Consider the following 16480-nt stretch of genomic DNA (forward strand, 5'->3'; position numbering starts at 1 on the left):
TTCATCCTGGCCACAACCCACAACTGTGAAGGAACTACAACGCTTTCTGGGATTCTCCAATTTCTATCGACATTTCATCAAAAACTACAGTCAAGTTGTCTCTCCTCTAACATCACTACTCAAAAATAAACCCAAGGAGCTAACCTGGTCAGAAACTGCAGCTCAAGATTTCACCATCTCAAACAGTTGTTTATTCAAGCTCCCATTCTCATCTATCCCAATCCAGATTTGCCATTCACTGTGGAAGTGGACGCCTCCTCCACCGGGGTCGGAGCCGTCTTATCACAGCAACCTGATGACTCATCGGTACTCCATCCATGTGCCTTCTTCTCCCGCAAGTTCAACCCGGCGGAAGCAAACTATGACAACTATGAAATCGGGAACTGTTGGCGGTAAAGTTGGCCCTGGAAGAATGGCGTCACTGGTTAGAGGGAGCATGTCATCCTTTCACAGTCTTAACCGATCATAAAAACTTACAATAACTACTTGCAGCCAAACGCATGAACTCTCGTCAAGCCCTATGGGCTTTGTTCTTCACCCGATTTAATTTCACTATTACTTACCGACCAGGTGAAAAGACCGTCCCAGCTGATGCACTATCCCGTCTACATGCACCAACCGAAGAAGAGGAAACACCCGACGCCATTCTTCCTGGATACGTGTTTGTCAGTCCCATCCGGCACCCAAAGAGGCAGTTGCTGACACGCCAGCAGAGGCTCCGCCGGGTTGCTCACCAGACCGGCAGTATGTAGCACCAGCACACCGTACACAGATCATTTCTCAGGTTCACTCATCACTTGGCACTGGTCATCCTGGCTCCAATAGAACCCTCTCACTCGTATCCAACACGTACTGGTGGCCCAACATGGCAATGGATGTCAGAAGGTTCGTGAGGGGATGTACAGACTGTGCAATGACCAAAACTCCTCGTCATCTTCCTACTGGAAAGCTGCTGCCATTACCAGTCCCTCGTCGTCCATGGTCACATCTAGGGGTGGACTTCGCTACAAACCTTCCAAACTCTAGAGGTGACACCTGCATTTTTATCATTGTTGATCGCTTTTCCAAATCTGTACGTTTTATTCCTTTGAAAGGACTACCCACTGCGATGGAAACTGCAGAGCTCCTGTTCAACCACATTTTCCGTTACTTCAGCTTACCAGAGGACATTGTCTCAGACAGGGGAGCACAGTTCATCTCTAGAGTTTGGAGGGCGTTCTTCAAGCTCCTGAATGTGACGGTCAGTCTGTCCTCCGGCTACCACCCTCAGAGTAACGGCCTGACAGAGGAAAATCCAGGACATGAGCCGTTTCCTCCAAACCTTCTGTCACAAACACCAGGACACTTGGAGTCGGTTTTTACCCTGGGCTGAGTATGCGCAGAACTCTCTTAAACAACAAGCTACCGGTTTAACTCCGCTCCAGTGTGTCCTAGGTTACCAGCCTTCTATGCTACCCTGGAGTGAGGAGCCATCAGACGTACCATCTGTGGACTTCTGGTTTCAGGAGAGTGAGAGGGTCTGGGACTCAGCCCACCACCACTTGCAGGAAGCCATCAGAAGGTTCACTCAGCACGCCAACACTCGACGCACCCCCACTCCACGATACACCTCAGGACAAAAGGTCTGGTTGTCTACGAAAAACATTCGCCTCCGTCTTCCCTGCAAAAAGCTGAGTCCCAGATTCATTGGACCATTTGAAATCATCAAAGAGATCAATCTGGTGGCTTACGAGCTAAAATTACCAGAGAAGTATCGCATTCACCCAGTCTTCCACGTTTCAGCATTCAAACCATATCACTCACCTGTCTTGCCTCCTTCCTCCACAGAGCCAGGTGAAGAAGGAGCGGACCATGGGGGGGGGGGGGGGGGTTCTGTCACGGAATCACCTGGCTCCACCTTCAATCAGCCCACGCAGCCATCTACTCGTTCCCTGTGACCTGCTCTTCATCACCGCCACCACACATTAAGGACCTACTCACCTTCACTCTTCGTCCGGTCTCGACTACGAGCACGTAGAAATCACCTACTGGACTCACTGCTTTACAGCTACTACTTACCTTCGTCGTCTTCGCTTCCGTTTACCTTCATCATCCATCGTCTTCAATCCCCATCTTCATCGATCATCTGCTTCTTTAAGGAAAGTTATTTATCAGTGACTCTGTGTGTGTTTGTGAGTTTGCAACGCTACGGTGTCCTACTAGTTTTGTTACCATTTCCTGTTTGTTAATAAACTCACCTGTTTGATTTTACTCAGTCGTCTTCTGGTTTGTGTAAAACCTGACAACTATTATAGTTATTATAAATATTTTTAAATACTGTTATTTTCATATTTTTAGTTCAAGTTTTAGTGTGTGTGCATGTGTGTGCTTGTCATTTACACTACTTTTTGAATTTACTTACAATACTTTAAATATGTCTATATATTTCTTATTTTAATTTAGGTTAAATATTTTGTTATTTTAGTACTTAAAGTAAAACTAAAAGAAAACACCTTGGGAACTTGGGAAAAATAAGTGTATTGTATTTTATTTCAGTTAGTGTTTATTTTATTCCAAGTAATGAAAATATATTTTAGTTGAGGACAATAACCCTCGTTCATGCATTCCCTAGTAATAAAACTAATGACTTTGTTTTCTTTCATTTTTTTTTTTTACTATTTTATTGACATCACTGCTGCTAGTGAGGTTTTTTAGGACTGTGCACATCAGCCAGTCAGTAATGTTATGAAAACATTTTCTTCTATAATTATAAGCAAATACGGCAAGTTTAATATTTCCAACCAAGCAACTTGCATTGAGATGAATGGGAATGCTAATGCAGAGCTTTCTCCAGAGATTATACACACATACACACATGCATGCTGTTATCAGGACTGTCTCCTTCACCAGGCAAAAACGGTCGTAATAATCTCCATTACCATGGCACAAGGCATTAATATTTAAAGCCATTACACTCAGGCAGATGAGTGATTTTGGAGCCAGGCCTTTCTATTGACCTTCTCTGAGATACAGCCGTGTCAATTGACCTCAATGATGCACAAACACGGTAGCTCACAAACAACAGACACAAGCTGCTCAAGAAAGTCACGGGATTAAATTAGCTTAATATTGATTTCAATTAAAGCAAATGAAGGGTTGATGCAGACTAACTGTACAGAAGAGTGTGTATATCTGCTGTGTGTGTATGATACAGGATCTTGATGTGTGGTGCCTAGTGATTTATTGAAGAAGCGAGTTAAAGCCTCAGGCTCTTTCCTGCAGAAACAGGCACGCGGTACAAATGGTAAATGACACATGGTACAGTGACGCAAGAAAATGTTTCAGTGTAGCAGTGAAATGACAAAGAGTGTGGCCATTCATCACATAAATAATATATATTTTAATTAGAGTAGAAAAAAAAATGTTGAGAACTGAAACAAAGTTTGATAGCATAACACACATAGCTTGAACAGCATGATAAATGAGCATAAGTCTGTGCCATACCATGACTGAACACCTTATTTTTTATCCAAACACTGATCTGTTCACAGGTAATTACAGTAAGATATATATCTCCACATCAGTCAAATGTCAAAAAAAAAACCACACAATTTTGTACAAAAGCTTTCCCTGTGAAATTAACTGTGGCATTTGGTGTGTGTATTAACATAATTAACAGAATTGCATTACATGTTAATGTTGTTGAATAAATTATTGCGGACAATTTTATAAAGAAACTAACAAACTAACAAAAAGTGTCAGATTCTTTGTTGGGTACATCTGCTCTTCTCTGAAAAGTCCATAAAAATAGGGCCTATTGTACAGTCATGGCCAAAATTTTGAGAATGATATATAATTACAAGCACTTCATATGTTTCAAGGGCTTTTATCGACAATTACATGACATTTATGCAAAGAGTCAGTATTTGCAGTGTTGGTCCTTCTTTTTCAGGACCTCTGCAATTCGCCTGGGCATGCTCTCAATCAACTTCTGGGCCAAATCCTGACTGATAGCAACCCATTCTTTCATAATCACTTCTTGGAGTTTGTCAGAATTAGTGGGTTTTTGTTTGTCCACCCGCCTCTTGAGGATTGACCACAAATTCTCAATGGGATTAAGATCTGGGGAGTTTCCAGGCCATGGACGTTTTGGTCCCCGAGCCACTTAGTTATCACTTTTGCCTTATGGCACGGTGCTCCATCGTGCTGGAAAATGCATTGTTCTTCACCAAACTGTTGTTGGATTGTTGGAAGAAGTTGCTGTTGGAGGGTGTTTTGGTACCATTCTTTATTCATGGCTGTGTTTTTGGGCAAAATTGTGAGTGAGCCCACTCCCTTGGATGAGAAGCAACCCCACACATGAATGGTCTCAGGATGCTTTACTTTTGGCATGACACAGGATTGATGGTAGCGCTCACCTTTTCTTCTCCGGACAAGCCTTTTTCCAGATGCCCCAAACAATCGGAAAGAGGCTTCATCGGAGAATATGACTTTGCCCCAGTCCTCAGCAGTCCATTCGCCATACTTTTTGCAGAAGATCAATCTGTCCCTGATGTTTTTTTTTTGGAGAGAAGTGGCTTCTTTGCTGCCCTTCTTGACACCAGGCCATCTTCCAAAAGTCTTGGCCTCACTGTGCGTGCAGATGCGCTCACACCTGCCTGCTGCCATTCCTGAGCAAGCTCTGCACTGGTGGCACTCCGACCCCGCAGCTGAATCCTCTTTAGGAGACGATCCTGGCGCTTGCTGGACTTTCTTGGACGCCCTGAAGCCTTCTTAACAAGAATTGAACCTCTTTCCTTGAAGTTCTTTATGATCCTATAAATTGTTGATTTAGGTGCAATCTTAGTAGCCACAATATCCTTGCCTGTGAAGCCATTTTTATCTAACGCAATGATGGCTGCACGCGTTTCTTTGCAGGTCACCGTGGTTAACAATGGAAGAACAATGATTTCAAGCATCACCCTCCTTTTAACATGTCAAGTCTGCCATTCTAACCCAATCAGCCTGACATAATGATCTCCAGCCTTGTGCTCGTCAACATTCTCACCTGAGTTAACAAGACGATTACTGAAATGATCTCAGCAGGTCCTTTAATGACAGCAATGAAATGCAGTGGAAAGTTTTTTTCGGGATTAAGTTCATTTTCATGGCAAAGAAGGACTATGCAATTCATCTGATCACTCTTCATAACATTCTGGAGTATATGCAAATTGCTATTTTAAAAACTTAAGCAGCAACTTTTCCAATTTCCAATATTTATTTAATTCTCAAAACTTTTGGCCACGACTGTACTGTTAATATATAGGAATTTTCTATATTGCTTTTTCACAGGTGTTTTGTCTGCATTGCATTGTGCTGTGTTTAAGTTTAAAGGAAAAATAAAGTAATGTTCTGGCAGAAAATTACCAATAACTTTTCAGTTTTTCTATTATTTCTTTTTACAGTGTGGCAAAAACAAACTGGTAAGTTATTGAAAACTTAAAGGATGTTTTAGACTGGTTTGTAAATCACATTCCGTTTAACTCAGAGTAAAAACTTTCCAACTTCAGACATCATGGCACACATGTAGTGACACATATCCAAGTCAGTGTAAAATCAGAATGGACCCTATTTACTTTCTTAATGCATATTCCTGGTTTTAGTCATAACATTTCAATTTGGAATTACACATTTTTTAACTACATATGATTCATTTTCTAAATAGCCCACATAATTAGGCACATGTCAAACCTCCAAAAAAAGAAAAGAAAAGAAAAGGCATTATTATTATTTTTTTTTCAGAATGACACCTTTTTTTCTCAACTCCGTAATGGACAAAATGGGATTGGTTTAAAAAGGATTTTACACAGAACTTGTTATAAAACACACATCTATCTACTGCTCGTGTCCCTGATCGCCATTTAAAGATAATAAATGTAACACATCATATCTATCATATTTTTCACATTTTTACAGGACTAAAACTAAAAATACACAAATTGTTTGTCCATGGTCTGTTTATTTTTGTATAAAATATTTTTTATTTAGAAGTTTAACTAAAAGCACAGTTTTATTGTTTTAGTCCTTAACATGTCAGAATCAGCAAGAAATGCTTTCATTCTTAATTGTCTTCCCTATATTTTTTCAAAAATATGAATGTGACAAGATATGACGGGGTTGAAGTCTGTAACATATTTAAAGGGATATATTGCCTTTAGTTTTAATTTAATAAGGTCTTTCTCTTATATTTCTGGGTCAACATATCTGCATGCCAAACACTGTCTTTCTGCTGCAAATGTGGGTGCAATTTCTGATGTAGGATGCTTGTCAAAGTTTAAGTGGACATATTACATAAAAAAATGTATTTATAACAAAAATATGAGTTGTCATGATTTTGCTAAGTATATATTTGCTGAAACATGACTATTTTATATATATATATATATATATATATTTTTTTTTTTCATTAAAATTAGTAATAAATTAAGTAAATAACTCAACCCTGTTGTGTGACGGGGTTGAAGTTTTTTAGTCAAAATGGCCAGTGCTTCTCATGTAGTCAGGAGATCAGACCACATTTGGCAGCAATAGAACAAGTACATTGTATATACTTATGGGTTAAAATAAAATGTTGAAAAATAATCATTTTCCATCTTAATTTTGTGTCGGGATGGAGTTGTTAAGCTTGACACAATCCTCTCTGACTATAATACGAGTCAAAAATATGAACAAAAAGTGTGATACTACTAACCATTTTCTGTACCGCTATTAAAGAGCCCTGAATTATGTAATTTCTGGTAAATAATGTCACATATGAGCAGAGACGAAATAAATGTGACGGGGTTGAGTTCAGACTGAGGGACGTAACTTTAAAAGTCTATTTTTATAAAATATCTTGCCTTTTTTTTTACATTCTTCACAAAAAAGGAACACAAATAAATGCTTACATTATTGCCAAAAATCATAGACACCATGCACATTTTGATAATAATTTTCTTTCTTGCCTCAGGGACATTAAAAAATGCTTGGTTTAAGATATATATATATAAGACATTATTTTATGCTAAAAAATAATCAAATGCAATAATTATTTTTATTTTTATAGCATGCTTACCAAAGTTTTATTACCATTACGATTATTACCATGGTTGTCAGAACTTCTATTTACTTTCTTTTTGTATAGCAGTTAACACTCTAACCTGCATTAAGTGGAAAAAAATCACTTCAAATCACTTTACCTTTACTTTTGCCTCCAAGGCTCTTAAACCACACACACACATATACGGCCCACAAATGCATGAGCGATTACTCAGGATGTGTTCATTTAGGCATGCACTCTTTAGGCTAATTTTAAGAGTCCAGCTGAGAGATAAAATCACCAGCTGGTGTCTGACAGGCCAGTTTCAGTCATATTCCTTAAGAAGCCATCGATTATTAAATGAAAATAAATAATTTTATTAAGATTGCAGAAAATCTGTATTGAGATTTGCATGGTTCTTTTTTGTTCACATGAACTTTGTGATTTGTGTGATATCTTCTATGTTTAAATTCCTTTAATCTAATTTGCATAATTAACCTAATGGGTTCCACATCTTAATGAATGGGCACTCAAGGTTTCCGTTTTTAAAAAAGGTCATACAATTCTTATAAAAATCCATAAATGCATGGTCTGTTTTCTTATAGTATTTATTTATTTATTTATGTGCGTATGCATGTATGTATTTATTTATTTTTAAGTCGGTAACCCTGCTGAGGTTGTAGGATATATTCAGAAGCAGTAAAAACATGCAAAGATAAACAGAAATAAAATATATTTTAATGCTCAATCTTACAGAAAACTAGTAAAAGTGTGACATTTGGTATGAAGAACCATGACAAATCTGTCAGGTGTTGCCATGGAAACAGAGTAAATAGTTTTCTAATGCATGACAATTATTTGAACCACATATTTCATAAACCCAAAAATCCTGTGAATGTTAACTGATAAATAATTCACATCACTAGGGATGCCATAAAAAGCAGAATTAATTTAGCAGTCTTATTGGAAAATGCTCAAATCACTAATCCTGTTATTAGTACAGTCTTATTTAAATCTTGTCATTTAATTAGCAAGTTTATGATGTTCCGAATGAAATGGGCTTTACATTTATATTTTCAGAGACAGAAAAACATCCTCATTTGAAGAAAAGATGAACACATGTAAACAATGAACATTAAAGTAGCAAAAGCAATTTAATAGTTTTGAGTTTCAACTTTAGGCTTTTCAGAAACAAATTAGTTATAATTAAAGACACAAGTAGACACTAACTACATACTAACTCCAGCAGCTAATGAAAGTGCTGTCATTTAGTTCTGTCATGACAACTCTTAGAGAGTTTAGCATGGTAATATACAGTTGCAATCAAAATTATTCAACCCCCCAGAGACTGCAGTACTTTACAAATAAAAGCTTGTCTGAAGTTTCAGGACTTTATAAAAAATGCATCTACAACAGCTTACTGGCATATTAAAAGTGACAATGTCAATATACAATGTAATGTGTTTGAGTTATAGGATTTTTTAATAACACAGCTATGTCAGAATTATTCAACCCCTATTCAACATTGCCATTTTAAGTCATTTATTTTTGTGGTAGGGAACAAAATTATCCTAAAACACAACACAAAGGCTTTATAAACTATTAAAAAAACTGAATCAGCTTGAGATGTTACACATCTATACATTTATCCCATGCATGTGCTGAAGTTGAGTAGCAAATATGGTAAAGTCAACAGAGCTTTCACAAAAGCTATAGAGAAGAAATAGTTTTATTGTATTAGAAAGTCTAAGGCTACGTAAAGATTTCTAAGACATTAAAAGCCTTATTCCTTAGTTTAAAGTGTGTTGTACCAGAAAACCTTTGAGGGTGTTGAACCAAAAATGCACAATTTCATAATTGTTCTATCAGAGCAACTGAGAAAAACCTGCAATGTACAGCCAAAGACTTGCGAGATGACCAGACGAAAGGAGGAAAAATATTTAATTCCAGAGTAGAAGATGAACATAAGACAGACATGGCCTTCATGTTGGGGCATCTTGGCGAATACCATTCTTGATCAAGAAGAACAAAAAGGTCAGCTTGAATATGCTAAAATTTATTTGGATAGACCTGTGGAGTTCTGGAAGAATGTTTTATGGAGTGATGTGACCAAACTAGAACTTTTTGAACGTATAGATTAGCGGTATGTCTGGTGCAAAAAAGGGAAAACTAATGAGCAGAAGATCACTATCTCCATGATCAAACATGGAGGTGGGCTGATCCAATTATGGGGTTGTTTTACTGTAGCATAAAGTGGAAAACATGAGCGTATGAAGGAAACCATGGATTCTTTGAAGTATCAGGCCATTTTGCCAAGAATTGTGATGCCTTTGGTGCAAAGACCAAAGATGATGATCAATGGACTTTCCTGCAGGACAATCATCCCAAAGTAAACATCCAAATCTACTTATGCTTGGTTCAGGGATCAGTCACAGAATGTTCTTGAGTTGCCTGTTCAGTCTCCAGATTTAATTCTCATTGAAAATATTTGGTCGAATTTGAAGAAAGCAGTGGCAAAGTGAAAACCAAAGATTATCCGTGATCTAAAAGGTTTTTCAGCCGAGGAATGGTCCAAGATTGCAGTAGAGAGATGATCAACGCTTCTAAAAACTTTCAAACAGCGTTTATAGGTGGTTTTAAATAATAAAAGATTCTGCACCAAATTTTACTTTTGGGGGTTGAATAATTTTGAACATGAACGTTTAGAGCCAATTAGTTTTTTTCCCCATTATTTATCAATTTATGTTCTCAGAATAACTCAAATGTGTATTAAAATACTTTATCTAATAGTGTACTAATGCCTTTGTAGATTTGTTTTTAGAAAAACAAATTATCTAGAACAAAATGTCTTGCATGTCAAGGGGGTTGAATAATTTCGATTGCAACTGTACATGAAAATGTGAATGCTTTGCCCCCCCCCACCCCACACTTACAACTACTAACTAACCAGTTTGTAAATAATGTAATGCTTAATTTAGAAATGATTAACTGATCCTTAAAGGTTGTATCAGCGATTTCTAGCCTAAAACATAAAGTGTCAAATTCAGCTGACCTTTATTCACGATCCGCTCGCTGCCTGCCCCATAAATTGTCTGTGGAAAAACCGCGTCTCTCTGGTCAGCCTAGGGTCCGAGATATGCCAAAAAAACAATCGGCGCTATCAACAATAACCACAGATAAACAAACCGTGTTCCAACCAATCAGCGTCAGGGGGTTCGTGTTGTGGACTTTCCTACTGGTGCTGGGATGTGAGGGAGGCGGAGCGAAAGTCCACAACACCAAACCCCTGACGCTGATTGGTTGGAACAATGTTTGTTTTTGCTGTGGAAAGGTTGGTAGTGCCGATTGTTTTTTTGGCATATCTCAGACCCTAGGCTGACCAGAGAGACGCGGTTTTTTCACAGACAATTTATGGGGCAGGCAGCGAGCGGATCGTGATGAAAGATAAGCTGAATTTTACACTTTATGTTTCAGGCTAGAAATCGCTGATACAACCTTTAATAAAATATGAAAATACAATTATTAGGCATATTATACAGATGCTTATAAAACAAGAATAAAGCATTTATAGCTGTATTCATGAACTGCTTACAAATGTCTATTAAAGTAGGAATAATGCTTTATAAATGATTAATTAACTATTTACCAATGCTTAACTAATGACTCATAGTGTGTAGTTATTATAAAGTGTTACCTAATTATTGAAATTAATGAAAATAAGAGGGATCATACAAATTGCATGTTACTGTTTATTTAGTACTGACCTGAATAAGATAAATTACCCCGTTCAAAAGTTTACATCCCTTTGATTCTTAATAATGTGTTGTTACCTGAATGATCCACAGCTGTTTTTTTTTTTTTGTTTGTTTGTTTGTTTGTTTGTTTGTTTGTTTAGTGATAGTTGTTTATGAGTCCCTTGTTTGTCCTGCACGCTGTTCTTCAGAAAAATACTTACGGCCCCACAAAATCTTTGATTTTCTCACGTTTGTGTATTTGAACCGTTTCCAACAGTGACTGTATTATTTTGAGATCATGATTTTGAGACTCGCATGCAACTATTACAGAAGGTTCAAACGCTCACTGATGCTCCAGAAGGAAACACGATGCTTTAAGAGACGGGGGTGAAAAATTTTTGAATTTGAAGATCAGGGTAAATTTATCTTATTTTGTCTTCTAAGCAACATGTACGTATCTTCTGGGGCTTCTGAAGGGCAGTACTAAATGATAAAAATATGATATTTAGGCAAAATAAGAAAAAATGTTCACATCTTCATTCTGTTCAAAAGTTTTCACCCCTGGCTCTTAATGCATTGTGTTTCCTTCTGGAGTGTTTGAACCTTCTGTAATAGTTGCATATAAGTCCCTCGGTTGTCCTCAGTTTGAAACGATGGATCTCAAAATCATACAGTCATTGTTGGAAAGGGTTCAAATACAAAAAAAAATATATAGAAAAATCAAAGAATTTGAGGGACCTAAATGATTTTTCTGAAGAACAGCAGGCAGTTTAACTGTTCAGGACAAAGAAGATACTCATGAACAACTATCACTAAACAAAAAACACAGCTGTGGATCATTCAGGATACAACACAGTGTTAAGAATCAAGCGTATGCAAACTTTTGAACAGGGTCGTTTTTATAAATTATTTATACATTATTATATACAACCATTATTTTTTTCTTGTGGACTATATGTAAATATCTTTTATAAGAAATATCTTATTCAGGTCAGTACTAAATAAAAAAAACAACATGCATTATTTATGACGCTTCTTATTTCTTTGACCAAGGTGTATGTAAACTTTTGACTTCAACTGTATTAGAATATCAATTTAGGTTACTGATACTTCATGTGTGAACACCAGTGAAAAAAAAAAACAATATTTAAAAATTAGGAAAACAAAATGTGTTGACCAGGGCAAAATGTATTAAATTTTAAGAACACTATGCAAGCATGGCTACTAGTTCGACACTCATTTGAAATTGCTTCTACAATGAGGAAAATGCATGAGCATTAATTTGCATTATTTTACAGTTGTGTTTAAGTTTTACCTCAAACCTACCCTGTCGAGATGGTTATACACAAATCTGGACATGTCTGCATTAAAGTATTTCAGACAACCAGCTCAAACATTTACTGCAGATTAAGTTCACAGCTGGCGGTGATGACCTAAATATGATTTTCATTTACAATAATAAGTCATAAAATTCTGCATTAGCAACTTACTCTTGGTGCCATCAATTGAGTTGAGGATCTCCTGATCTCGGCTGTATACATACAGATTTCAATTTACTGTATTGTTAACTGGAGACTCTCTCTGAGTGGATCATTTGAATCAGTGAGTTGTTGACTCGAGAACAGCTGCAATCTGATTAGTCCAATTTGCAAATGAATTTTTCAGTGCAGTTTGCAAACCCATTCTTTTACTGAAAAAATGTAGCGAAGTAAAAGTTCCTCAAAATAAATACATGAATAAAGTATTTGAAGTAAAAACTCATTCAGTTAGATAAAGCTGGTTATTATTATTATATTTTAGTGAGTGTTGCATCATTTTCACTTTCAGCTTTCATTTAAATATTCTATTTTGGCAATACAAAAGATGCCAAACTTGACAACAAAAACTCTCATGCCCCATCCTGCTGTTTATGAATTTTAATAAGCTTGCACACTGCAGCCTTCTTCTCTCTGACCTGAAAAAGCACCACTGTGCACAGCCATCTCAAAATCAACCACCTGCATTCTGACACCACTATCTGTAGTATCTCCTATTGATAAAAAGAGAGGCAATTCAGGGAAGATGAATGCGACATTTTCTCCTGGAATGATAAAGCACATCCTAGCTCTGAACTGCAAGCGGTGATATCTACATGCATCTGCTGCGGTACTCCAAAGATAAGACGGGACTCAGGAAGACGCTAATGTGATGCCACTTTACTGATGTTAGATAGATGATCATGTGCCTAGAATCTGCATTTTTTTCCTCTCGTTCTCTTCCTTTTTATTACTCACTCTCTCTCTTTCCTCTGCGTTGTGTTTCGTTCAGGCTGTGGAAGCCTCTGCTGTGGTGAGAACAGATGAGAATCAGAGGGAATTATGGGCCAAGGTGACCCATATAAATGAGACTGAATATTCTGGGTTTAAATGAGAGTTGGCACACTGGGTTTGACATTTTAAAAGTCAACTTGAAACACGCAACCCATTTACTTCCGTAATTTGATATACTTCTGAGTGAAACCAGAAATAAAGTTGGGTGAAATCTGAATTTATCCATTGGGAATTGAGCTTGAGAACTGCGTGTCTCATGACAGAATGAAGCCAAGCGAGGAGGCTCTATTAGCAGTCTCAATAGTAGCTATTTGTATGGCGTGTATAGCCCTAGATTTGAATTCTGCTATGTTTGCTCATGGAATCTGGAATTTGATCAGGGATGTTTTTGAGCCAAACCCCGGACTCTTGAATGCCATGTCACTAATCATTTTGGAGGCATGTGGTTGGAGAGGAAGGGTTGGAAAAGTAAGAGGGTTTTGAGACATCACCCGAAAAACAAAGTTGTTACAGAGGCACAGCAAGTTATTACATTTTAATGCCAGATTCTGAAGACAAACATTGATTTTTTTTTTGAAATAATGCATGCCAGTGATGTGTGCAATTTCTTTCTTCTGTTGAACACAGGAGGAGACATTTTTAAGATTGCATGTACCCAAACAATTGCTGGTAAAGATTGACTTCTATAGTAGGGTACACTCTTAAAAATAAAGGTGCTTTAAAAGGTTCTTCACAATAATGCCATAAAGAACCATTCAGTCTAAGGTTCTCATAAGAACCATCTCTTTCTTAACTTTTTATAAACGTAAGAACCTTCTTCCGCCACAAGGAACCTTTTCTGAAACAGAAAGGTTCTTCAGATGTTAAAGGGGTCATCGGGTGCAAAACTAACTTTTCTAAGTTAGTTACTTTTCTAAACTAACTAAGTTGTTTGAACATTAATGTGTGTTGGTAGTTTGTGTACACAACCACCCTACAATGATAAAAATCCACCCAGCGGTATTTTTTAATCTTTAAAAGTAATATCCCCTTTTTAAAATCAGGTCATTCTCAGCTTCTTGTCGTTGTAACGAAACACATTTGGTTGACATGAGCGTCTTACCTTATCTTTGTGCAAATCGTTCCTGATGCAGCTTCACCCACAGCAGAAGTGTGTATAAGGGTTTTTTATGCATCTTTGCAAATGGCCTTTCTTAATAATATGCTTGTTGGCAAGTTTCGCCAATAAACGTGGCTAAATGTGGCTAAAGTAAACACAATCCCAGAGAGGGGCGGTGGCGAGCAGAACTCGGTGGCATTTAAAGGGGCCATGTCTTAAAATGAGCTGAAATTTTGCAGAGCTGATTTTGACAAGGTAAAAGGGTATGTTTTTTTACACTAATATTAAGAATTTTTAACCAAAGTATGTTAGAGTTTTTTATTAAGACCCTAAAGAATCATATGAACTTGTGGAAAATGGGCATCCGATGACCCCTTTAAAGGTTCTTTATGGAAACATTTAGACAAGAAAAAAAAAGGTTCTTCTATGGCATCGTGAAGCACCTTTATTTTATAAGTGTAAGTTACCCATTAAGCCCTCCTTAAGTTTAAGTGTTTTTCATAGATATTGGCATGGTTTAAAAGAATAATCTATTATTAAAATGCAAGATTTCGCTATCATTTAAAAATTTATTAATTAGTTGATGTACACTTTAGACCAGGGGTCCCCAAACTAAGGCCCGGGGGCCGAATGCGGCCCGCCCCCACATTTGGACCGGCCCTCTGAACAATGCCAGAGACATATTTTGAAAATGTAATTTTAAATATGTTTTACTTATATCATGTCAGTATTTGATAATAAAGGTTGGCTAATTATTTGTTAAATTCACCAACAGAATGGTACATTCAACGTAATTTGTCACCGTGATCGAACAGGTGATGCGCGAGCCAGCTAGAAAAATCAGAGCGATGACAAAATGACTCAATAGCATTTGAGGTGAAACTAGCACTGCTTGTGGGACAAGTGCAAAAGCAAGACTTCACTCATCTCCCAGTTACCCAAAGTTTTTCAGCTGAGAACCAGTTGAAAAGTCAGTTTGACGTGTGATTCAAAAAACACAGTGGACCAACACCAGCAGATGACATTGCACCCCAAATCATCACAGACTGTGGAAACTTAACTTCTTAAACTTAACTACTGGACTTCAAGCAACTTGAGCTTTGAGCTTCTCCACCCTTCCTCCAGACTCTAGGACCTTGATTTCCAAATAAAATACAAAACTTGCTCTCATCTGAAAAGAGGACTTTGGATCACTGCAACAGTCCATTTCTTCTTCTCCTTAGCCCATGTTCAGGAGTGGCTTAACAAGAGGAATACAACAACTGTAGCCAAATTCCTTGACATGTCTGTGTTTGGTGGCTCTTGATGCCTTGACCCCAGCCTCAGTCCATTCCTTGTGAAGGTCACCCACATTCTTGAATCAGTTTTGCTTGACAAGCCTCTCAAGGCTGCGGTTCTCTCGGTTGGTTGTGCATCTTTTTCTTCTACACTTTTTCCTTCCACTCAACTTTGTGTTAACATGCTTAGATACAGCACTCTGTGAACAGCCAGCTTCTTTGACAATCAATGTTTGTGGCTTACCCTCCTTGTGAGGGGTGTCAATGATTGTCTTCTGGACAACTGTCAGACCAGCAGTCTTCCCCAGGATTGTGTAGCCCAGTGAACCAAACTGAGAGACCATTTTGAAGGCTCGGGAAACCTTTGCAGGTGTTCTGAGTTGATTAACTGATTGGCATGTCACCATATTTTAATTTGTTGAGAAAATGAATTGGTGAGTTTTTGTTAAATGTGAGCCAAATCATCACAATTAAAAGAACCAAAGACTTAAACTACTTCACTCTGCGTGCATTAAATTTATTTAATACACAAGTTTCACAATTTGAGTTGAATTACTGAAATAAATGAACTTTTCCATGACATGCTAATTTGAGATGTACCTGTATATCTTTTAAAAAGAAATGATCATTTGTCTGTCTGGTGCATAAAAAATAATAAACTATTCTAGCATTAAAAGGTATAATAAATACAGGTAAAATCATAATAAAATAATAATATTAATAATAGTAGTCAGTCCAGCCCATGGAATTTTCTTTTATAAACCGACCCGGCCCCCCATTAAAGAAAAGAAAATTATGTGGCCCACTCAGAAAAAAGTTTGGGGAACCCTGCTTTAGACTATGGAATTAAGATATTTTATGAATAAAGTCAAATATCCGGCATGGGCTTAAGTGGTACATTGGCACCATTTAAGCCAGCATGTGTTCCAAATAAGCCCGCATCATGATTTATTCACAAATATAAAAAAAATAATATTGATTTTAAAGAAGTAAAACATTAATATATTTATTCAGTGACACAGAAG

At 37.3% G+C, this 16480-nt stretch overlaps 1 protein-coding gene across 1 annotated transcript in view; it reads left to right on the forward strand.

Moving 5' to 3' along the window:
- The first annotated feature begins 1448 nt into the window (after nt 1–1448).
- The window catches only part of LOC141346172 (uncharacterized), a 43420-nt gene continuing 28388 nt past the window's right edge, over nt 1449–16480 (forward strand). The window contains exon 1 of the mRNA XM_073851084.1: nt 1449–1833. Within this exon, the coding sequence (XP_073707185.1) occupies nt 1449–1833 (385 nt within the window). The remainder of the gene's footprint in view (nt 1834–16480) is intronic.

This window comes from Garra rufa, chromosome 11, assembly GCF_049309525.1.
Source record: "Garra rufa chromosome 11, GarRuf1.0, whole genome shotgun sequence".
In the NCBI taxonomy this organism is placed as follows: domain Eukaryota; kingdom Metazoa; phylum Chordata; class Actinopteri; order Cypriniformes; family Cyprinidae; genus Garra; species Garra rufa.